The following is a 24,042-nucleotide window of genomic DNA, read 5'->3' on the forward strand; positions in this document are numbered from 1 at the left end:
GTCTCTTCACTTCTGTGATTCTGTTAATTTTTTTAACGTTTTTTTTAATTATTATTTATTTTTGAGACAAAGAGAGACAAAGCATGAACGGGGGAGGGTCAGAGAGAGGGAGACACAGAATCCGAAACAGGCTCCAGGCTCTGAGCTGTCAGCACGGAGCCCGACGTGGGGCTCGAACCCACAGACCGCGAGATCACGACCTGAGCCGAAGTCGGCCGCTCAACCGACTGAGCCACCCAGGCGCCCCTGTGATTCTGTTAATTTATCTGCCTTTCACCATCCAACTAATATTTCTTTTCTCAGACCACAATATGAGCCAAAATAACTATATTGTCATTCATCTCTCAACGTTAAGGAAAATTTCTTCAAAAATTATCATGCAGCCCCAAACTAAGCGAGGTCCCCATAGAATCCAGTATATTATTCTCTCATATTATTTATTATGTACTATAGATGTGCCTACCTGTCCACGTCCACGTCCAGTGTGAGATCCCAGACAAGCACTATGCCCTTTACTTAATATCCCTCAACACCCAACACAGGCCCTGAGTCATAAAACATAATAAATATTGGAAAGGTGGATGAATCACAGCAGGGAGGAAATGGCTGAGGTACCAAGGCTGTCATCCATGTGGACATCCCAAATCTGAGTGAGCAGCTGCTGAATAAAAAGGAGAATTGGGGATTCAAGAAACATCTTACTGTAGCTGCACTTATCTAGTTCTCTGCTTCGGGGCAAGGTGCTAATTTAGAGACCAAATGCTACAGGAATGCGTAAGTATGGAGAATTCAGAATTTGTCCTTCTTGGGGTGCCTGGATGACTCAGTGGGTTAAGTGTCCAACTCGATTTCAGATCAGGTCATGATTTCACAGTTCATGAGATTGAGCCCTGTGTTGGGCTCTGTGTTGACAGCACAGAGTCTGCTTGGGATTCTCTCTCCCTCTCTCTCTGCCCCTCCCTCCCAGTCTCTCTCTCCCTCTCTCTCTCTCTCTCTCTCTCTGTCTCAATAAATAAATTTTTAAAACCTTAAAAAATAATAATTTGTCCTTCTTCCCTTTCCAAGTCTTTGGGAGCCTAAATTTATCTCAAAGCAAAGAGTCTATACCCCTCCTGACACTAGAGTAGTAAGTGGTAACACCAGCCACCGATCACTCAAAGCTCATGGGAGAACAGTGCTTCTGGGAAATTCTTCTCAAACTTTATGGACAATGTTTATAGCAGGTGATGTTAAAACGCAGTTTCACTCTGTTTGGGAGGGAATTTCCCAAAAACTATGAGCAGCGTTCCAGAACCACAAAAATAAGAGGTATTTTATTCTAGACCAGCGTGTCTCAGCTTTGGCTGTACATTATAAAGACCTGGGAAGCTTCTTAAAAACACAAGACCAGACCAGCTGCCATTGTTGTCGCCACCCCCATCAGTCCATCAAAATCTGGGGGGACATCTTTAGAATGATTCTTTAAAAAATTTTTTTTTAACATTTATTCATTTTTGAGAGAGAGAGAGACAGAACATGAGCGGGGAAGGGGAGGAGAGACAGGGAGACACAGAATCCGAAGCAGGCTCCGGGCTCTGAGATGTCAGCACAGAGCCCAATGTGGGGCTCAAACCCACCAACCGTGAGATCATGACCTGAGCCGAAGTCGGGCGCTCAACCGAATGAGCCACCCAAGCGCCCCTTTAGAATGATTCTTACGCAAAGCCTGGGTGGGGTCTACCAGGGCTATTCCAACTCCGATCCCACCGCTGGTCCAATCTGCAAAGCTCTCGATCCTGATCCGTGACAAGATGAGTACTGAAACCCAGAGTAAGTATGCGTTTAGCAGCTTTTACAGCAATGTGACAAGTCACCTTTATGTCTGGTGAACTTAATAATAAAAATCAATGGAGCCAATTTAAAGATCCATTGACTTATAAAGAAACATTCTGAGACCCACTTGAGAAAAACTTCTGAATAATTAAACATCCACCTCTGGCACGGAGATTATGGCACCTTCTTTAAGCTGTTAACGTCTCAAAGCTGAACCACTAAGGTCAGTGATTATTTGCTGGGGCAAATCATTCAGAGACCTGGGGACAACAGGGTTAATGAGCAGGCATGGGGTAGGTGGGGTTACAAACCAGGAACACATGCCCTCCAAGTTTTCTTTCCCTTTAATTGCCCTGAAAACACACACACACACACACACACACACACACACACACTCACCGAACACGGAAGGTGCGAGCTGAATGAAGTTTTCTGGGTAACGGCTTGAAATGTTTTCCTTATGAGAAGTGGTGTTGAGTTACAGCGTGCAGCCGGGCGAGCTGGGAGGAGAGGAGTGGCCGTCCCAGCCCGGCCCCCACCTTTTCTCGGGCTTATACGAAGGTGGATGTGGGCTCAGGGAGACAAGTGATATGTTGAATTGTCTGGTGGCTGCAGTCAACTGTTCCCAGGGTGACCTGAGGGCAGTGTTTAGCACAGTGTAGCCAGGGGCCAGCCAAGCAGGCAGCGATGCTCTGCTGTGAAATGCCACGCAGGCAGAGACTGACAAGCACTAGGAGCTGAGCTTTCCCCCCTTGGACTGCTGTTTCCTGCTGTTTTCAGGGGAGGGGGTGCTTTCTGGCCACGCTGCTGCTACTTGAGCTCTCTCTCCACTCAAGGTAAGCAGGCTCAAAGGGAGGGAAGGCTGCAAGGGGAGCCTTTGCACCATGAACAAGATTCGAAAGTTTTTCCGAGGAAGTGGGCGAGTCCTGGCATTTATATTTGTTGCTTCTGTCATCTGGCTGCTCTTTGACATGGCAGCTCTCCGCCTGTCATTCAGCGAGATCAACACTCGGGTCCTCAAGGAAGACATCGTCAGGAGGGAGAGGATGGGATTCAGAGTTCAGCCAGACCAGATGAAGATCCTTTACAGTAGCATGAAAGAAATGAAGCCCCCACTGAGGGGACATGGGAAGGGCGTGTGGGGCAAAGAGAACTTTAGAAAAACTGAGAAGAGTATGGTCAAGGTTGAGGATGAGTTGGACCAAAACCAGAGGGAAAGAAAAACGCCGAACGCCCTGGGAAGGGGCAAGGTTGGCCCTTTGTGGCATCCTGCGTATTTCCAGAGCCTTCCAGTGACTTTCACCAAGCAGAAGACAGAGAAGCAGGACCTCGAGCCTGAAGCCTACTCTCGCCACATGGCAAAGCAAGGGGGCACTCGGGGGGCTCAGAAAACCCCGTTCACAGCAGCAAGAGAAACTCAATTGGTAGAAATATCTGTACATGCACGACCTGTCAGTATAAACCAGGAGACCCTGAAGAGTCATAGTCTCAGCAGTGACACATCAAAACAAGCAGCCGAGAGAAACCCAAATGTGACCATCGGGCCTAATACTGACAGATCAAAGCAGCAATCACAGGCAGTAGCAAATGAGAGGGCACACCCTGCCGGCCCACTCGTGCCAAAACCCAGGGAAGCCGTAGCCTTAAATAAAACTGAGACTCAGAGCAAAGAACTAGACTCAAATAAACACAAAGCCAACAAGAACCTTCCCTTTTCCAAGTTGGTTGCCAATTCAAATCGCTCAAAGAAGCAATATATTAATGAAACACAGTTGGGGGGCTTGCCAAAGGACGATCGAGCCAAAGTGGCTGGTGGGAAGAAATTCAATTTCTCTGAAAGCCACGTTGTGATTATAACCAAGGAGGAGGAGCTAAGGACAGACTCCAAGGAGGCCCCCAATCCTAAAAACAAAACTGTACTCCCTCTTGTATTGGGTGAAAGCCAAGGGAAACACATTTCCAGGAATAGAAGTGAGGCATCTCTCTCTCCACTTGCTCTACAGAGAGCGACAGTATCTCAAACCCATCAAGCCTTAGCTGAGGGGCCAGAGCGAGCAAGAGTCAACTTGACTGCCAAGGCCCAACCTGCAGAAGTCGACCAAAACCATACAAAAGCCTTTTTACCTGAAGAACATGGAATGCACCATGTGTTAAGAATTGACCTGACACTTTCTCCAAGGGACCCGAAAGCTCCAGGCCAATTTGGACGTCCTGTAGTTGTCCCCCGGGGCAAAGAGAAGGAGGCGGAAAGACGATGGAAGGAAGGAAACTTCAACGTCTACCTCAGTGATTTGATTCCAGTGGACAGAGCCATCGAAGACACAAGACCTGCTGGGTAAGATCCGTTTCTCTTCTCTTTCCTCGACCCAAAGTATTTTGGCTCTTATGTAGAGAATATATATTTCTAGACAATTTTGCATGAGTCTCGGTCACCTAGAGAATTAAAGCAACATGAATCATTAGACACAGTCCAAATAGTCTACCATCCACAGAGAGAATAATTCTGATATACCACACCCGCGGTGTCCTCTCTCTACACTTAACTTCTCTGAGACTTTGGCTCCCACCTCTGTTAGCTCATGTTCCATTCCTTCCTGCTACTGAAAACCTATTAGACTTATTAGATGAACTTAATTCCTAATAAGGTATCTATGAATGATAGAGCTTAAAATGCAATTCCATTAAAATAGTGACAACGAAGTGAATTCCCAATTTCAGAACTTATACATGATTAGCGGGTTTGTCAGGAATGTATTTGGGAAATGAGCATAGAGAAGGTGCCTTCCAGGCCTCCCTGGAATTATATCTTAACCAGGAGAATTCTGCCTAACCGTGACTAATGATCACCAGAATAGCAAGTGAAGAAATGACTTTACTCCCTAAAACTTAATATCCTTTGTAGGTGGGATGATAGACATTTTGGGAGTTCATTTCTACAGGAAAAATAATGTCGGAAAAAGTCAATTGGTCAATAACTTACAACACGTGCAGGGTGTACAAGTGCCTATTCCCAACCACTTAAATGTTTAGAATTTCACCATTTACAAAGAGCCTGCATACCCATCACGTGAACTTCATAAGAGACCTAGAAAGGAGCCGGCAGTTGTTATGGGTTCAAGGTAATAGAGGACACTCAGAAATCATAGCACTTCCCCAGGATAGCACAACTCTGAAGCTTCCCGATGAGGCTTCGCCAACCAATTCTTCAATGAACTAAATTCCTCTAACTACATCAACGGGAGGTGGATCAAATCACAAAATATCTCCTCTGATTCAAACGCATTTTGGTTCCTGGTCCCTTTTGGCCCATTCATAAATGAAAGTACGTTGTAGGCGTATGTTCGCTCTCCATCAATACCGTTAATACAGTTAACTGACACTACAGATCCGTGAATGCCTGGATATGCAATCCCTGAGCCACACAATGTTTGCCTAAAGGTCGGAATTAGGGAACGTCAAGACTCAGACTTAGCACCAGTGGTATGTAAACAGTGGCCTTGTTTATCCTTGGTGGAAAACTCTTGTTTATGACCGAGATAGTCAGCATTCCTAGGAGGAAGGCAGACAGAGATGTGCCTGTCATGTTAGTAAGAGGAGCCTCTTCAGCTAAGGGAAGCCCTTGTCAGCTCTCTGAGCAACTGGCAAGTAGCTTTCAGCCAAGCACCAACGCCTGCTGAGACCAAGCACTGTGCCCCACCCCCCACGTCCCTCACCCTGGGGGGCTCACAACCTGGAGGAGAACACAAACATGCCCAAACTAAACATGGTAAAAGTGAAGCCCTGGGAAGTTATATTGTCCGTGGGCAGAGAGCAGTAAATTTAAAGAAGTTATTAAAATCCGTTCCCGAAATTATGCTGTGCTCTTTATCGCTTATCTCTTGCCGATTACCGCCCCCCCACTCCCCCCCCCCCCCGCCCAAAAGGATCCTAAAAATTATGTTGGACCAGCTCTGATCTGAAATCCTGGATATCACATATCACACATTTATTTTATGTATGCACACATAAATTTGCCAGCTTTGAACACGAAATGCCAGAGAGGGAAGCAGTAGGCAAAGCGGCTTCAGTTTTACCTCCCTACCGTGGTCTGGCAGACTGCTATGGAGCATGGGGAAGAGTCAGGCAGCGCCCAGGAGCACGGACCCCATTTCCCAACCAGAGAAAGGGCAATCGTGTGAGGGCCAACAGCAAGTAATAATGATGTTATCAGCCATGCGGTTTATTGAGGGCTCAGTGGTGCCCAGCACCTCGTAGCTTCTGCAAATTGGTCTGTGGCAGATGAAGTTCGTGGAAACATCATAGTCAGGCTCTGTCTTCTGAAGGAGGCTGTCCCAACTGGGGAGGAACTGACACGTAGGCTTGACAGGATGAGTCAGGCAGCATGTGGCCAGGCCCCCTCCCTCTTGTCACACAACCCACCTTGGCTAAACATAGGCGCTCTTGGCCAGCTGCCTCCCTCGTGCTCTATGCCAGCAGGGTGGAGGGGACGGTGTAGCCACAAGGGATCCTAGGTATAGGGCCCACCGGACTATTTACAGCCCTTGTGTGCCGCTCTTCCTTGAAAGAGGATACATTATTTTGCTTTTCTTTTACCCAAACATCCTGCCTACAAATATATGCAAATTATGTATTCATATGGATACAGTTGGAAGAAAATACAAATGAAAACCATTTGACTCATCAGGCTGCCGTGATCTGTGGCCTTCTGACTTCGAATTTATTTATTTTCAGCCTTGCTCAAAAAGTTTGTGAAATGGTTTACAAGAATGCACACAAGAAGAGTTTTGGAGCTAATGCATTTTAAAGTCAGTGTGAGGGGGAAATTGTTATAGAATATAGCAAGAAAATATGTGTGTGTGTATGAGAGAGACAGAGACAGACACAGAGAGAGATCTGTTAAGAATACAGGTGGACAGGAGGGCTTGCCTTAAAAGTAGCTACAGTAGCCCCCCACTAAAACCCTTCAATGTTAAGAATTCTGGGGGATATCTCCCCCACTGTTCTTGATATTTCCAAAAATCCACTGCTATGGAATGATTAACACAATAACTGGCATATCATAACTGCCTACTGAATGCACACTGAACCAAGAGAAAGGGGTAAAGACCATAGATTTGCTAGTATGTTCATTTGGATTCAATTCCCCTGAATAAAGATATTAACCAGTTACCAGCTAATAACTTCTTCAGGATGATTTAACTGATATGCTAGGAGGGACGACGTTGGCCCTGACAAAGACAGGAGACAGGCAGGATGCCCAGGACGCTTTCACCTGCTCTAGTTCCAAAATCAAACTCTCTTCTCCAAAACTGCCCTGCCCTCCTTTTCTCCTGAGTCCCAGAGAACCATTTCTAAGCTGTTGAGATGCAGTCGTGGCTTTTTCCAAAAGCCCAAGGGCTCCTGTCTGTCATCAGCATTGTTCTCACTCTCCTTTTCAGTGCCACCCAAGTCTCTATCCCTTGCAGTGTGGCTATAGCTTTCTGCATGTGACATTGTCTCTTCTGTGGGCCCTTAGCATTAAGAAAGTATCTCATTACCCTTGCCTGCCTATGATGCTCGTACCATCTACTGATGTTCCTTTTCACTGGCGCCTTCTCCCAGACCCCCACCTTGCGGACCTTAGTCTGACATCACTTTTCTCCTGCACACCTTAGTCTGACATCGCTCAAAATCCGACTGTAGTTTATTTCCTCCTAGACCATAAATCGACTCCGACCTCTAAATTCCAATGACCTTTTATGTGCTCACATTTACTGAACCACTCCTTGTTGTGTGCTCTTTCTTCACTGGAGCCTCAAGAATCCGTTTTGTCTTCTCACTGAAAGTGTAAGCTTCTGAAAGAGACTCTGTCTCTTCCTTCATTTTCTACCCCCTTAGCATCGAGCAACATGGTTTTAAAAGGTATGTTTCTCAGAAACGATTTTTGAAAATTGGTCCTATCTTAAAACCGTACATGAGAGGTAGCTATTCAACTACGGCATGCAAGACATCTTTTTATAAATTAACAATGACTACCTAATTTTTCATTTTGAATAGACTATGTTAGTATCTGGTTTAAGGTAAATACATCCTGTTCTAACACTATGATCTATCCGTTGATCTATTTTATCTATTCATTATTCTTTAGTTCATAGTTTCGTTGTTTGGTTTCTCATTTCAGTGTTTTGACTTTCAAGGGAGGAAAAAAAATCTCCTTATTTTATTGACAATGATGCTTTATGTCAGTAAGTAAAGTATAATTTCATTTTTTTGCCCAGAAGTTTTGCCTGTAAAATACTCTTCAAATAAAAAATTGTTGATAGTCATTTTAAAGTTCCACATGTAACTTTTTCTTCTTCATAAAAAGCTAATCCTTACGGTTCTTGCTCTTAGTTACTGAAGTTTGTTTCAGTCAGCAACAATCAATACACACAGATTTTGCTAAAACGTGGCTCTGTCCATGGAAAGTGTAGGGCCATGCTACAGAGAGAAGTCTGTCTTCTGGCCTGCAGCTATATAGTTAGGATGAAAGTCCAAAAATGAACTTATTTTCAGAGTGCACTTCCGGAATCTGTTTTAGAGGAAAATGACTCAAGAAGGTTTTTGCTGCCAGCATTTGGTTTTTAAAGTACAATAAGAATTACAGCATGCTGTTCTACGACTGCTGCGTCGTCATGAGGTTACTCGATTGCTTAATTTAATGCTTTGCTTTTCCTACAGAACTCTGGCAAGCCCCTCTATAAAGCAATTAAAACCAGTCTTTACTCTCTTAGCCCAGTCCTGGGATTGTCAACCAATAATTTGATTCCTTCCTACACAGCTATGGAGAGTTTTCTTTTGGCTCATACGAAAAGCAAACGATAGCACCAGGCGTTTGCCACAAACCAGTCTAAATTACTGAGGGGAAAGAAAAACCTTTCTAGAACCCTAATTTCCACCCCTTCCTCCCCTCTCAATCCTACTGAGGTCAAAAACCGTAACTAATAAATTACTGGAGGAAGAGGAACGATCGGGAGGGAAAAAAAAATAAAAACTGACCACACATCTTTCCAAGGATTGGGCTCCTACAAGTTCATCAGGCTGGGAAAAAAAGAGAAACTTTAAAGTTAAATAAAGTTCAAATGCTTTATTTTTACATAGGATAGATATTTTAATTGATGAAATGAGACCACTCTTGTGACGAACAGTGATCAGGGAATATTATCTAGAATTGACTGGTGATGCTGTAGGATCTCCCTGGAAAATGAAACAGGAGTGGGAAAGAAAAATCTGACAAGGTGATTTAAAAGGGTTATTTCTGGTGCTTTGGAGTGTGTGTGTGTGTGTGTGTGTGTGTGCGTGTATGCTCATTTGTGTGCCTTTGCGTGTTTGTATGTGCTATTTCATGCGGAGAGCAGGAAACAAAAAGCAAAAATTGCTTAAAAGGTACAGACTAGACCATAGCGTGACAAAGGTTAAATGGGGCCAAAAGATGACACAGAACATTTCCATACTCTCCTTTATCACACCCTCCCCATCACGTAAGAGTAATAAGGAGAAAGATGATCAGAGGACCTAAAACACATTTCTGCTACTAGCTCAGAGAGAAGGAAACAGCTAAACCATGCCTCATTAATGTAAAACTGAGAAAACTGTTGCAGCAGATCGGGGACTTTTTCTCCCAAACACTGCCAGAGACTTAGAAATATTTCTGGGAGAGAATAATTAGTAAATGCAGGAATCCGAAACTATTTACATGTCTCTTTTACACATCTAATCCATGTGCCTAATATAACCTAATTTTATCAAACTCTTGCTGCTCTTGTCTCAGAAAATAAGTGCCTGTTGGGCTGTTCTGGGAGATCCATTCAGAGCAGAGCCTCTCAAGAATGAAACGTTGTTCACTCGAGGGTCAGAAAGTTGGGGGAAAATGACAGTGTTTAGAAGCTCTATTTTGTTGTTTGCTCCAAAGTGAAAGAGGCTTTGCAGAGTCCCCTCTATGTTTAAAAAAAATCTCTGTTATTCCAAATGAAAGTATCTTCCAAATGGGCTCCACTTCTAAAATGTTATGTGTGGACACGTGTGAGAAGGAGCAGTATTTACGAGGGCCTTTCTGACTTGCCTCCTCTTATCTGATCCTTAAGACCATTCTCCAAGGCAGGTGCTATCATCGTCCCAGCTCTGCCGATGGAGAAACAGGACCTAGAAGAGGCACCTGAGATCTGAGACGGCAGCAGATAATTCCCCGGGGGCAGTCCCTTTCTTTTATGTTCTGGGCAGTGATGTGCGTGCGTGCGTGTGTGTGTGTGTGTAGATTTTCTAAATGTGTGTGTGTGCATGCTTTTATTCTAACCAATCCTCACAGCAGCGCTATGAAAGATATCCTCCCTCTCGTATGATTTACAGATGAGAAAAATGAGGCTGAGGCTCTAAAGGAACAAATGATATATCTCTTGTCCCTGCAAGCCAACAGCCGAGCTGAGATTCAAAAGAAAATTTCCTGACAGCTAATTCTAGTGGTCTTTCCATAAAGATACAGCTCCTCCTTCTTTTGCTTCCTTATAATCCTATAACTTTGACAGAAATAAAGACATCTCTATTTCTCTTCCTTACACGTGGGTCAGAGGTGTAGGAAAGGAATTAGTTTTGCATGTCAGGTACCTCTTCAGAGAGAAAATTTGTAGGAAATTATTTTCTGCACAGCACTAAGCAAAGGTGAGTCCAACACTGCCAACAGCCTCAGCAGTGAACATCCCTAGGCTCCTGCTATGTGATCTGACATCTGAACATGGCCCCTGCCTCCAAGGTGCATACAGCAAAACGTTATGTGGGAGCACTGGGTACTCCTGGAGTAAGGAAGAGAGAGGCCAAACCCGGCCTGAGAGAGGACAGAGGTGTTTGAAATGTGACCTAAAGGGGTAGGAAGTTGGAGAAGTGGGGGAAAGATATTTTTAAAAAATGATCCATTAAGAAACTGAGGGAAATCTGACATGGGGTGGGAGAGGGCCGTGGAAATGAGACCACAGAAGATCAGCCAAATCCAGATCACTCAGGATCTTGTTAAGGTTCTTCTAAGGGCCAGCAAGAAAAGGTGGGAGGGGTTAAAGCCATAGTAATAGGAATTTAATTTCCCTTTTCTGAAGGGTCTCATGACCCAGAAGGAATCACTTATGGGTGAATGAGGCTAACGCGGTATAGAGAATCACAGAACGTGAGTACTGGATGAAGTCCATCTAATCCAGTCCCTTATGTGACAGAGAAGTCTGAGAAGGGAAGTGACTTGCTCAAGGTCACACACCATAGGAGAGACAGAGATACCTACCCCCAAGGTGCCCTGACCTCCACCCAGAACTGTTTCTGCCACATTACCCCACCCCCGCTCTTCGCCCTTTCATCCCAGTCTCACTCTGACAGCTGCCTGCTCAAAATAGACTATTGTTAAAGTGGTGCATGTGGATCCTGAGTCCAGTGGCTTTGATGGATATACGGTTACTTCAGGAGCCACAGCCTCAGCTGGCAAAAGCCTTTGGAGTAGAGGTGGTGAGCGTGACTGAAATCTTATAAATTAGTTGGGCAATTCTGACCGAATGCCAAGGTAGTCTACCCTAGAAAGAACAAAACATATAAAAGTAAACTTTTTATGTAACTATGCCCTGTGGTCAGGGAGAGGAAAAGAAGCCCCAATACAGCTAAGTTCTCATAGAAAAGAATAGAATACTGGACAGAGCTCCTCAGCTGAATGCCCGATTCTCCTTCTGATCCTCCCGAAGATAGCAGAGCTTGGGGAGTGAAGGCCCCTGAAGGCTCACCTCCAGGCACTAGTTGAATTGCAAATCAAAGTTGAGAAACATTCTCCTCCACCTTCTGTTCAAACCTGAGAAGACTGAGACTTGACCCACATAGTGCATTTTGATGGTTTTGGAATAAAATGAAAAATTCATAAAAATAAGAGAATGTTATCGTTCCCCCCATCTTATGATTTGAAACCTTCTTTATTGGAGAGACTACATTCAAATCAGGTGAGTGGCTGAGCATTCAGCCTCACAAGCCAAGAAGGCAAAACGCATCACTGTTCTGAGTCTCTTGATAAACGATGAGCCCTTGATAGAGCTGAATTAAAGGTTGGCCTGAGAAAAGGTCAATATACCCAGTCAAAATGGGTGTGTTTGCATTGTAGGTAATCACAGGTCCTCACGCGGGTTTTGACTATGGAACTTACACGGTATTTTTATATCCATTATCACATCAAATCTTCTCAGACATTCTGCGATGCAGGCACTGTGATCTTCACCCTAAAAGTGAAGAAACTGAGGGTCCGCACAGTTACACGACTTACTGATGGTCACGCAGTCAATAAGTGTCAGAAAGGAATCAAAACTCAGTCCCTCGTCATCTTTCCCAAGTCTAGACAAAGTCCAGAAAGCTGTCCCACGACGGTACTCCCCATTTGTACTAAGTACTTAGATTGGCTGCCATAATGTGAGTCTAGGCTTCCCCCAAACAATACAGATTGGGTTCATTTTTAGGTGCAGCATGAAATCTGTGGACTCTAAACACCTAATTTGTGTAACGGATGAGCATATGGAAGAAAGATGTGACTCCCTAACCTCAAAAAACATTACCAACCCAGAAATATCTTGCATTTAAATAAGGCTTGACTTGGGCTTCAGCCCCTCCCTTCAGTACAGCAGAAAGGTTTCCAACAGCCACATTGGAAGAAAGGAAATTTGTTTTAGTTGGGTCAGCTTTGAAATAGTTTTTACAGACTGCAGAAACTAGATGACTGTACATAAGAAAGGGAGCGAGAGTTAACATGGAAAGTCTTAGTGGCCTGCTGGTTTTTCTGGACACCTGGAAACACGTTTAACCTGCTGAGTTGTGCAGGAAACCAGGTACCTATAAATGCTAGAGTGCCCTGATATCCCAGCCACCTGAAGCAAGGCACGCTCTGCAACTTTGTACTTCAAACCTCTTTCACCTCCTTCTGTGCCCCTTTTCCCCATCCTTTCATGCTCCCCCTTTTTCCGGCACCAGTATGGCCTGTGCAATATTACCTTCTTTGAATGGATTCCGTCCATGCATCTGGAATATGTATCTGTCAATAATTGGCACAGGTCCTACTTATTTCTTAGGAAACTGGCATCTAGTAGAATCCTTCAGGACCCACCCATGTGGATGCCTAATGGTGAAACTAAGGAACCATGATAGGATAGGGTAAATGGAAGCTCAGATATTTGGCCAGGGGAGGCGCTTTCCCCGAATCTCCCAAATCTCTGAGAGCTGATTCTACCTCCAGTTTCAAACTGTCTAGCATTATGACACATCTTAGAACTTCCTTCTAAAAGAGACATAAAAAAATCTACTGATTTATTATCCAAGAAGATTCATCCGTTAGCCTGCTTGTTTACCTCCCCAATGTATTCTCATTTGTAGCTAGAGTTTCTAATGTCACCCAAATTTTAACAATGAAGAAACTCTCAGGACTTCCCAGTGGAGGCTTTTTGGTTCAGATGGCCCAGGCAGAACTTGGGCAGCTGACCCTTCCTTTTTAGAATTTTTTTTTTTCTCAGCACCAAATGTTATAAGGAACGTTTAAGTGTGAAACGCATTTTACATCCACTTGCGTTATAAAATCAGAAATGAGGAAGTCACAGGAAGTCACCGACGTCTTCTGTAGGCTTCCTTTCGCTCAGACTATTACACTCCTCTTAGCTTTACTTCCTCTCTCCCAGCCTAGAGCCCACAATGGCACATTTATCTATTTTATAACAGTATCCTCAAAATCCGCTACCACTTTTCTACCTCATTTTCTCTGATGACCTCTGGATTTGGATTAATTCAGCAATTTGCTTTTATCTTCTCCTACCCCGGGGGCTGACCGACCCTGGTGGAGCAAATCGCACCGGGTATTTTCACTAGAGGTTTGAAATCTCCCAATTCAGGAGTATACTCAACGCTCCTCAAAAATCCTTTTAGGTGTAGTTAGGCAGGACTCCTTCCCTTTATTCATAGTGTCTCAATATTCTCTCTTCTTCTCAACACCCTACCCTATTACATTAACAAATAACCCTTTCTCCAACATGAGCTACAAATTCTTTCAACTTCTCATCCCATGTGCATAAACTCATCTATATACATTACCATGTTTTTTCTTCCTATCTCAGAGAAAAATACCTCTTCTTCCACCATTAATCTTTTGATTTAAGCTCCATGCCATCTCCGTTTTTTTCCATCCATCCATTTAATGTATATTTATCAAATATTAATTACGTGCAACTATGCTACAAGCTTGTGGCGTTGTAGTAAGCAGGAAATTCTAGATGCAGAAGACATGAAATAAAATCAATAAATTAATGCTGTGGCCTCCAAACCTGTGAAACCACATGTTTCTGTTGTTTTAAGCCAGAAGGTTCATCATGGGCAGTCACAGGAAACTAAGAGTTCGGAATCAAAACGTGGGTTGCTGCTATAATAAATACGTAAAACTGTGAAAGTGTCATCCATTTACTTTGAAGAAAATTGCTGGCAGAAACACAGACGTCAGCGATGCTGCAGGTGAGGGCTTAGAAGGAAGTGAGGAGCACAGAAAAGAATGTTTCTGTCCTCTTTAAGAATACATACATTTGGGGGGCCTGGGTGGCTCAGTTGGTTGCGAGTCCAACTTTGGCTCAGGTCATGATCTCGCGGTTCGTGGGTTCGAGCCCCACGTCAGGCTCTGTGCTGACAGCTCAGAGCCTGGAGCCTGCTTTGAATTCTGTGTCTCCCTCTCTCTCTGCTCCTCCCCTGCTCGCGCTCTGTCTCTCTGTCTCTCTCAAAAATAAATAAACATTTAAAAAATGCTTTAAGAATACATATATTGTCTTGAACAGAATGTTGGTAAAAAGATGACCTTTCTAAGTGCCTTTTGTGAGGGTTCAGAAGGAAATGCAGAACACATTAGTTTGAACTGGAGGGAAGATGATCTTTGCAAGATAGTGGCAGAAACCTTGGCTAAATTGTGTCCTACAGCTGTGTGGAAAGAAGAATGTGTAAGTCATGAACTTGGATATTTAGCTGAGGAAAATTCCAAGCCAAGCGTTGAAGGTGTGGCCTGGTGTTTCTGTTCATAGTAAAATGTGAGAAGAAAGATAAATTGAGGAAGAAACTGAGAAGCAGATTTTTTTTCTTGTAATTTGTTACAGCAGCCACAGGAAACTAATATAGCCCTTAGTGAAGTCAAGAATATCTCATATTATTCAGAAATGCCAATCTGTGGATCTTTAGTGTAGGATAAGATTAGTTTAGGCTGCCTGTTAATTAATGTTAACATTAAATACCTGATCACTAGATCGCGATACCTGATCAAAACGTGTTTGTTTGTTTTATTTTATGTCACTTCAACATTCAGGTCATGCTCCTATCAGCACTCAGTTGATTTTTTTTTAAAGATTATCCACCAAAAATAAGTAAAATAAATCCACTTTCTCTTAGAACTCAAGTTCCCAAACTGGCCTATTAATTAACAACTCGTGAGTTGTCCTTTTGTTTGTAGATTTTTATTTATACTGATTGTTTTTTAAGACATATATTCTCAGAGCCTACCGCCGAATTGATTTGGGGGATATGGAGATTGGATATTTATGTTTTCATGAGGCTCTTGTAGGTCACTATAATAACCATCCACTTTAGGGAACCATTGGAATTACAGACCAAAGCTGGATTTGCCTACCTTTTCTTAAGTATCTGCTGCGTGTCAGTTATATACTAGGTGAGTTTTATATAATATTTGCAATGAATCCTACAATAAGTGGATTCTTAATCTCTGCTTGGAGGTTCTTAATCTCTGGCAAACTGAGGTTTGAAGAAGTTGTACAATTTATCTAAGCCAGTAATTAGGGGAACTGATATTTGACCACTTATCTATCTGCTGCCAAAACCCATGCTCGTAGTACAGAAAAATCAGCATAACGCAGTGAAATGAAGACCATTCGTTCGCATTTCCTTATATATCTTTTCCAGGTGAATCATGCTGAGTAAGTAATCTAACTTCTCAAGCGTCAGTTTGCTGTATTTAGAGAAGAGGTTAATCATATGGATCACAACCAGTTGTTACAATTATCTGCATAATAGTACTTTATTAAGTATGATGGGTAAATGGTGGATGCATGCAAATATGGTTTTACTATGGTTTTTACTCTTATCTATTTCTTCTTTACAGACTAAGCAAAGTGTAGTTATATTATCTGGCAGAAGTGTCTACTCCCACAAAATGATACATAGACTGCCAGCTTCTTTTATTCTCGAGAACTGAAGGCTTCCTGAATGGCTATTTCTAGAGCCAGACTGCAGCAGAGTTTGAGTCCCAACTGTGTCATTCACTAACAGTCCAATCGTGAACTAGCCTCACCATGATTTCAATTATTCACCCGTAAAAGGGGGAAGAGATCCTGTTGGTTTAAATTGAAATGATACAGAGAGCCCATAATATTTATTTATGATCATCATAATTTAATTATGACATTACTAACAGTAGCCGTGTTAGAAGGATGGTGAATATTCTTTGTGAGGTTCTGCTGGGTACCCTCCTGAGAAGTGTAGCACAGGCAGGGGATGGAAGAAACCAGCAGTGAGGCAGTGGGCACTGCAGGGCAAGGTAAAAAACCAAGACTAATTACAACCTACCTGAATACCAAAGCCCACTGGAGCCTTATCCTCCTCTCTATGCCAGCAAAATTATTTCAACTGTGGTTACTCTGTAGCACAGAGAGTCTCAGCAAGCAACCCCTAACTAGATAGGGAAGATGAAGAGTTTAATTATATATATCCATATATCTCCATACATGCATTCACGTGCAGAGTGAGAAAAAGAATATTTCCTTTGGCACTTGGCAGGAGGCCAGTTGGAAGGGCAATCATAAGCTACTTGGTAACATTAATTATGTCGGAGTGTTCTCTTGTGGTATATGGTCTAATTAGCATAGCGGTGGCTACCATTTGGTGAATTCCTGTGCCAGGAACTGTGCTAGACAATTTATGTGCATTCTTTCTAGACCGTAAAACTCTATTGAATAAGAACTTTCACCTAATTTTAAAGATGAAGGAACTGAGATATAGAGATATTAAGTACGGTATCAAAGGATAAAGATCTGAGAAATATTGGTGCTGAGATTCAAAATAGTGTCTAACCAATACAGCCTATGTCCTGTCCACTACAACGAGATGCCTCCACAGGAACTTCTCATGGCTTGCGTTGCTTTTATAGCAACCACTGTTACTGGTTATTCTTCCTCTGCTTGTTTATTTTATTTATACCCTTCCTCAAGAAAGATACATGAGAAAATTATCACTGATATATGTAGTAGATGACGGATGGATGGATGAACAGATATATAGAAAAACAGATAGACATACCCACAGATAAACAGAGCATGTGAGTCTACGTGTACATACATACAATTGTACTCTGTGACTTTTAAAACCATCTCATGGCTCTTGTTAGCACATCACTGTGCCCTGCTTGTGTCCTGGCCCAGGTGTGCAGAGCAGCTAGTTCACAATAACCTCCCGACCACCAGTGTCATCATGTGCTTTGTGGATGAAGTGTGGTCCACTCTGCTGAGGTCTGTTCATAGTGTACTTAATCGCTCTCCTCCGCACCTCATCAAGGAGATTCTTCTGGTGGATGACTTCAGCACCAAAGGTAAGAAAAACACTCCTGAAAATTAAACTTTGGTATATATGTAACAAGTCAGAGTTAGACTCCGTGGAAAACAAAGATATGGACAGTCTGTGGTTTCTTCCTCAAGAGCAAAGCACATTACATGTTAAGTGTTGAGAAGACAAATTGTCTATAGGACCAAACAGATGAAGCTTCAACAGAGTGCAAAGGCAGAATCCACCATGGTGCAGAAGAAGTGAAGAATCTCTCTATTGGGGTTATCACATAATTTGTGTACCTAAGTGGCCCTTTTCCACCTGAGGTCCCCTTCCCACCACACCACAAATTTCCAAAATGTGACCCACTTCAGAAAACTTTAGCGAATAGCAAAGAGAGGACAACCCTAATAGAACAACGTAGCTTTGATCATGACCACAATGACATGGGCCAGTTTCATCAGCCTCAGAGTGCCTACCAGAATCACACTGAGGTCCAGGAGCAGGGAAAATCCATGAGAAAAACTGGTTGAAAACTTTGAGAAGGGGCCTTGAGAACATACAAAGAAATAGTATCTAGTCACCAAGCAAATGATAGTCTTCTGTATGAATGGCAGGTCCAGATTTGGAGGGACCTAAAGCTTAGATGGTTTCAGGGTCCTCTTTAAGAAAAAAATCCCACAGGGGTGCCTGGATGGCTCAGTCAGTTAAGCATCCGGCTCAGGTCATGATCTCGTGGTTCATGAATTCGAGCCCTGCGTAAGCTCTGTGCTAACAGCTTAGAGCCTGGAGCCTGCTTAGGATTCTGTGTCTCCCTCTCTCTCTGCCCCTCCCCTGCTTGCTCTCTCCCTCTCTCACATAAACAAACATTAAAAAAAGAAAGAAAGAAAAAGTCCCACAGAATTAGTAGGAAAGTGAGCAGCAGAAGTACTTTTGGAAGCCATTCCTACCTAGGATATCTGTCAATAGCTTAATTACACATAGAAGTGATTGCAAGTCATATAAATATACCCCATAGAACCCCAACAACATTCTTTTAGATGGATTCCTCTTTGGCCACCCAACAAGACAAAAGAGGTATGATGGAGAGGGCATCATAGTGGGGAAGTGACAGTGGACTTAACCAATTGCAGTTGCAATATCTTTCTTTCACAAGTTTTTCAATTTGCATACAATGTTTATTTAGCCTTCTGCCTGGGTCTTGGCTTGGCTTGGTTTGTAAGCTGGGATGTTCGTACAGAAACCTGAGCTTATTTTATTTCAAGGCAAATTTGCCCTGTCCTGACAAATACTCAGAGAAGGTGAGCCCTCCTCTGTAACTTGGCAACCCTGAAAAGGATTTGAGATTTAAGAAACAGATAGCTTAGAGAATTGAATACAGACAAAAACCTATCCAAGAAAATGACATCAGAAAATAAAATCATGGCCCAAGGAATAAAATTTATCGACGATAGTAAATATCAGAGTTTCTAGAATTTGATGTTAAGGAGGCACTGCTAGTATTATCCAGATCTAGTTACTCAAAGTGTTTCCTTATCTATTCTTGCTGTGATATAGACTACCTAAAAGATAATCTGGATAAATACATGTCTCAGTTTCCAAAAGTTCGAATTCTTCGCCTCAAAGAGAGACACGGCTTAATAAGAGCCAGGCTGGCAGGAGCACAGAATGCAACAGGTAAGAAGCTGTTAATTTTGTATTTTGGCTATATTTTTGTTTTAGTTTCTTTTTTTTTTTTTCAAATATACAGCAAATTTGAAATAATACTGCAGGGAACAACCATAATGCCATCATCATTCCACCAATATTTAGCTTTTTGCAATATGTGCTTTCTCTCTCTCTCTCTCTCTCTCTCTCACACACACACACACACACACATACACACGTTTGTTTACACACACTTTTTTTTTCTCAACTTTTGAATTTACAGACATCATGACCCTACAACTCTGTGTACCTTAATAGGCATCTCTGAAAAAATAGAGACATTCTATTAGATAAGCACACTTTCACATCTGAATATCATCTGGTTTATGCTCTTTTCAGACTCCCTTATTGCTCCTGAAATGTTTTTAATAGTTGCTTTTGTCTTTCGAAATTTGAGATCTAATTAAGTTTCATGCACTGCATTTGGTTATTTACTCTTCTTGGTTTCTCAATCTAGAGTAGAAAACACCCTACTTATCACTGACTTGTGTTTTTTTCAGTGTCCAGGCCATTTGTTCTGAACATCTGACCACATTCCGAAATTTTCTCACTGTTTCCTCATGTTACAATCAGGCTAAACATTTCTGGCGTGCATACTGGATAGAATTCTACTCTGTAGGTGGTAGGACTTACGTACTGCTTATGGCTTCAAATCAAGAGACACATGATGTCAAGTTGTCCAACTGTTGGTGATGGTAAATTTGAGCACTTAGTTAAAATGTTGACAGTCAGATTTTTCTTTGGGGAGTAAGAAGCAATTTGTGGGGTAATACTTTGATCCACATGAATACTCTGTTTTCCCTACATTTTACCCAATGGTTTTGCACCCATTGATGATCATTGCTTGGATCATTTATTGCACTGAGGTCTGTTCATCTCTTCTGCCTTCCCTCCCTCTTCTTTTTCTCCCACCCTTCCCCTCTCTCCCTCCCTCCTCTTTCCCTCTTATAGGGAAATCCCCACTATTAATTTATGCTTTCAAAAATTCAATTTGTATGTTATCAGCTTCCTTCCTTCCTTCCTTCCTTCTTTCCTTTATTTATTTGTGGTACTCAAATTGTCCCAAATTTGATCACTAGGAGCCCCCTCAAGCCTAAGCTGTCTTGGCCTGATCCTATCTGTATTTGAGGACTTAGAATTGTTTACTTCTCTCTTCCCTGACCTGTGTCTGCTCTTCTGATAGCAATTTCTACCTTCCCAAGAGCAATATGCTCTTTTCTTCACCTCTTTTTAGTGTGTGGGTGTTGGGGAGTGAAAGGGAGGAGGCAAATCTTTTCTCTCATGAGTACTTTAACATTAATGCCAAACATATAGGTTCATTTTCACATCCTGCTGTGGAAAGACCTGTACACCATGATAATAGCTGAACTTACATACCAGGTTCCATTCTAAACATTTTCTGGACTAATTGATTTGATCTTCACAATAACTCTAGGAGGTAGGTACAAGTACTTTCCTCATTTTACAGATGAAGATATAAAGGCACAGTGAGGTTATGACTTGCCCAAGTTCTCCCAGCTAGTAAGTGATACAGCAGGATTGGAACCCAGAAAACTCCAAATCCTCAGTCTTACCTACTACATTTTGCTGCCTCTAGACATTTAGATATCACTCTCCTCTGTAAGCCATGGCATTGCAGATTTCCACCAGCTTGTATTTAAGCATGTTCTAATGGTAAATTATCTACTCACCTGAGTTACACCACCTTGTAACTAGACCACAAATCTGGAACTTTTCATATCCCACTGGTTTGCTAACAAATTTCTTTGGCCTGTAATGGAAATTTTAAACTAACTACAAACACATCACACTAAAATTAACATTGCAGGGACAGATAAGATTCTTAATGATAGGCTGCATTTGAAAAATTAAGTAAAAATCCATGTTTGACTTCTTTTGGGAAGTAATTACCCACAAATGATTCAAAACTAGGAAGTGAGGAAATAGTCCAAACTGACAAGTTTGGGGCTAAGATCTGGATAAGGAACATCCCCAGGCAAGTGGGACAAGAAGTACAATGTCCTGATATAGAAATATGTTCTGTCTATTTAAGCTAAAGAAGGAAGTTTATTATGGTTGATGGGTGCCGACCATAAAGAGAGTGATATGAGATTCATTTGGGGGGCAAGGCAAAGGCAGGCTTTTGCAAAGTTTTATGAGTCATCTGAGGAGTGTAGGCATTATTCTTGGTATAATATGAAGCCAATGAAGTACATTAAACAGGTGAATAAAATTGTCTGACTTAATTTAAAGCTCACTTTGGCTGCCTTGTAGAGAACGGGTATTAGGGAAATGTGAGAAGAAGTAGGGAGACCATTTAGGAGGCTATTACAGTTGTCCAGGCACCAGAGAGGTACTAGGACAGAAGGGAGTGGTCAGAGTAAGAATATATTGTGGATAAGGAGCCCACAGGGCTTGTCATCAAGTAAGATATAAAGAGAGTAATAATGAAACGAGTCAAAAAATAAAACAAAACAAAAACAAAAAAACCCTAGGACTGGAATCAGAGCAACTTGGTGGATGTTCCTCATAACCAGAGGAACAGATTTGGGATTGCAGTTGAGTTCCAATTTTGTTCATGTAAATTTGAGATGAAAATGAGATATCCATGTAGAGAAAGCTGACAAGTGCAGAACCAGAAATGCAATGCTTATAAAAACTTCTCTCTGCCTTGCATGGAGCACGACACATGCTGGAGATGATCTCTGCAATAGTCCATACTGTTAGACAACACAGGAGGCCTCTTTAGATGGGGTGCAATGAACTTGGTCAAAGCAATTGCCTACTTGGCCTGTTCAAGTACTTATGGTTACAGCCATCAAATCATTCTCTGAATTTAGTAAATCCAAATGTAATAATGTAAATTTGGCTCTTTGTCCCTAATACTCTCAAGTACATTAGCTCAATTCTAGTCTGGTAACTCTTAAAACTATTTTGACCATAACCCATGTTAAGAAATAAATTTTGCATCAGAACCTACTGCATACCTATGTTACACATATAACTACAATAGACATTTCATGAAATAACATGTGCAACAAATTCTAGTATCTTCTCTTTTTGTTTTATTTGTTTTTTAGATTCTGGCCAATCCCACTATGTTGTGGTAGTGACTTGCTAAGGGGGCCCAAATTTACTTTGGAAAGGCCAGCTAGGTGCATCTTAATTGCTTGTCACTGTCTAATGAAGAGTTGCTTCTAAACTATCTTAGAAGAAGTAGAAAGGTATGTTTCAATGGGTTAGTAATGGCTTTGTCCAAGGATATATCCAAGGGCCCTGAAGTGTACTTGAGTCCTGTGAAAAATTCAAGGGGATTCAGAATCCTGTACCAGCTTTAGATGAGGAAATAATTCAAGGACTATTCAGGGTCTGGACTGAGCAAGGCTAGTCAACCTGGTGAGTTCTCCCAGACTCCCCTCTGGGCATTCACCAGCCATCACAAATAGAGCATTAGTAGGAGACACCCTGGACCTGAACAGTCTTTGTAATCAGAGATCAGCAAAGATATCAGGGCAGAAAATGTCTCTAGACTGCCTCAGCCAAACAAAGAGATGAAGGACCAGAATCTGAATCCAAAATCTGACAGACCTTAATAGCTATGATTTCCTAAAGATTTACCCTTTAGGATTCAGAGAAAAGGAAGGGGAAACCACAGGCAAGGAAGGATGAGATCAAAGATCCAAGGACCTGCAAAAATTGGTCAAGTGGCCCTGTTTTGGTCCCAGGGTATTATTAGACTCTCTGAAAGTACATAGTACAAAATATTAAGGGAAAAACAGTAACTCTCTGACAACTGGCAATGTTCACTACATATTCAGTTTTCAGGGCACAATACGTCCTTCATCTGGATCTGATTCAGGCAAAAAGATCAGGTCCAGGTCCAGTTATTTCCTGAGAATGAGGAGTTAGAGAGGCCAAACAGGATTTAAAAACTTGAAGGGTATGCCACGGTCAATGGATCTCTAGGGAAAATGTTCTATATGAAGCCACAGAAGTAAAAAGAGACACAGTGATTGAGGTGCAAGTGTATAAGCCAACCTCCAGGATCTCATGCTAGTATTGAAGGAAAGAGCAAGTTACTGCCCTGCCAAGAAGAGTCTGCAGTCAGGAAGGTTCAGTAGTACACTCCAGAGAGTCAGAATTGAGATCAGATTCTCATTTCCTTTATAACAATGGCATTTAGGAAATATTTGACATTGCTATGAGCATTCCAAAGAATCAGTTGGCTAACTTTAAGTATGTGGACTAAAGTGGCATCTAATTCCTGGACAACCCTGAGGTCTCCTGAAAAGCAACAGTCCTTCTGTAAATTTCTACAACTTGTTTTTTGCTGCAGGTAAAACAGATGGTTTCCTTAGCATCATTTATAAATTATTATGAAAATTTAAACAGCCAGACAGGTTCACATTCCTCAAGGAACCCTACACACAGCAAACCAACACTAACTGGTGCTGGCACCAATATCCCAAGCTGGTTAGCTAAACATATATGGGAGCCCATACTCAACAAGAAGCCAAAGCTTTAGGCACATTAAGCATCTCTGGGCTGGTCAAAAAGTAAATAAATAAGTAAGTTACAATCAAATCCATCTGCAAACAATCCAGCATTGCTGGGACCTACTCTTAGGAAACAGAAAAACCTGCCAGTTGGCCATCAAGATAAGATTATTTTGAGCTCTTGCTTAAATACTCGTTGACAAACAGTAACAATACTAGCCATTTATAAGGAATTTAGGTATTAAGTAGATCTTAGAAGTAGCTCTATTAGGTAAAGCTCAGAAAGGTTAAGTGACTTATCCAGTGTGGCTAAGGAAAGCAGAGCTCTGTGACCTCAGTCCTACGTCTATTTCACCGTGACTCTCCAGGATAGGAATAGTGTGTGAAATGTCCCCAGACCATATCCACCACAAGTGGAAATCCTAACCAGAGTCAG

At 42.2% G+C, this 24,042-nt stretch overlaps 1 protein-coding gene across 1 annotated transcript in view; it reads left to right on the forward strand.

Moving 5' to 3' along the window:
• Nucleotides 1-2,696: 2,696 nt before the first annotated feature.
• Nucleotides 2,697-24,042, forward strand: part of GALNT5 (polypeptide N-acetylgalactosaminyltransferase 5) — a 40,882-nt gene continuing 19,536 nt past the window's right edge. Inside the window, exons 1-3 of the mRNA XM_007078489.3 lie at nt 2,697-4,147; nt 17,283-17,449; nt 18,961-19,080. Of these exons, the coding sequence (XP_007078551.1) occupies nt 2,697-4,147; nt 17,283-17,449; nt 18,961-19,080 (1,738 nt within the window). The remainder of the gene's footprint in view (nt 4,148-17,282; nt 17,450-18,960; nt 19,081-24,042) is intronic.

Source organism: Panthera tigris, chromosome C1 (genome assembly GCF_018350195.1).
Source record: "Panthera tigris isolate Pti1 chromosome C1, P.tigris_Pti1_mat1.1, whole genome shotgun sequence".
NCBI lineage: Eukaryota > Metazoa > Chordata > Mammalia > Carnivora > Felidae > Panthera > Panthera tigris.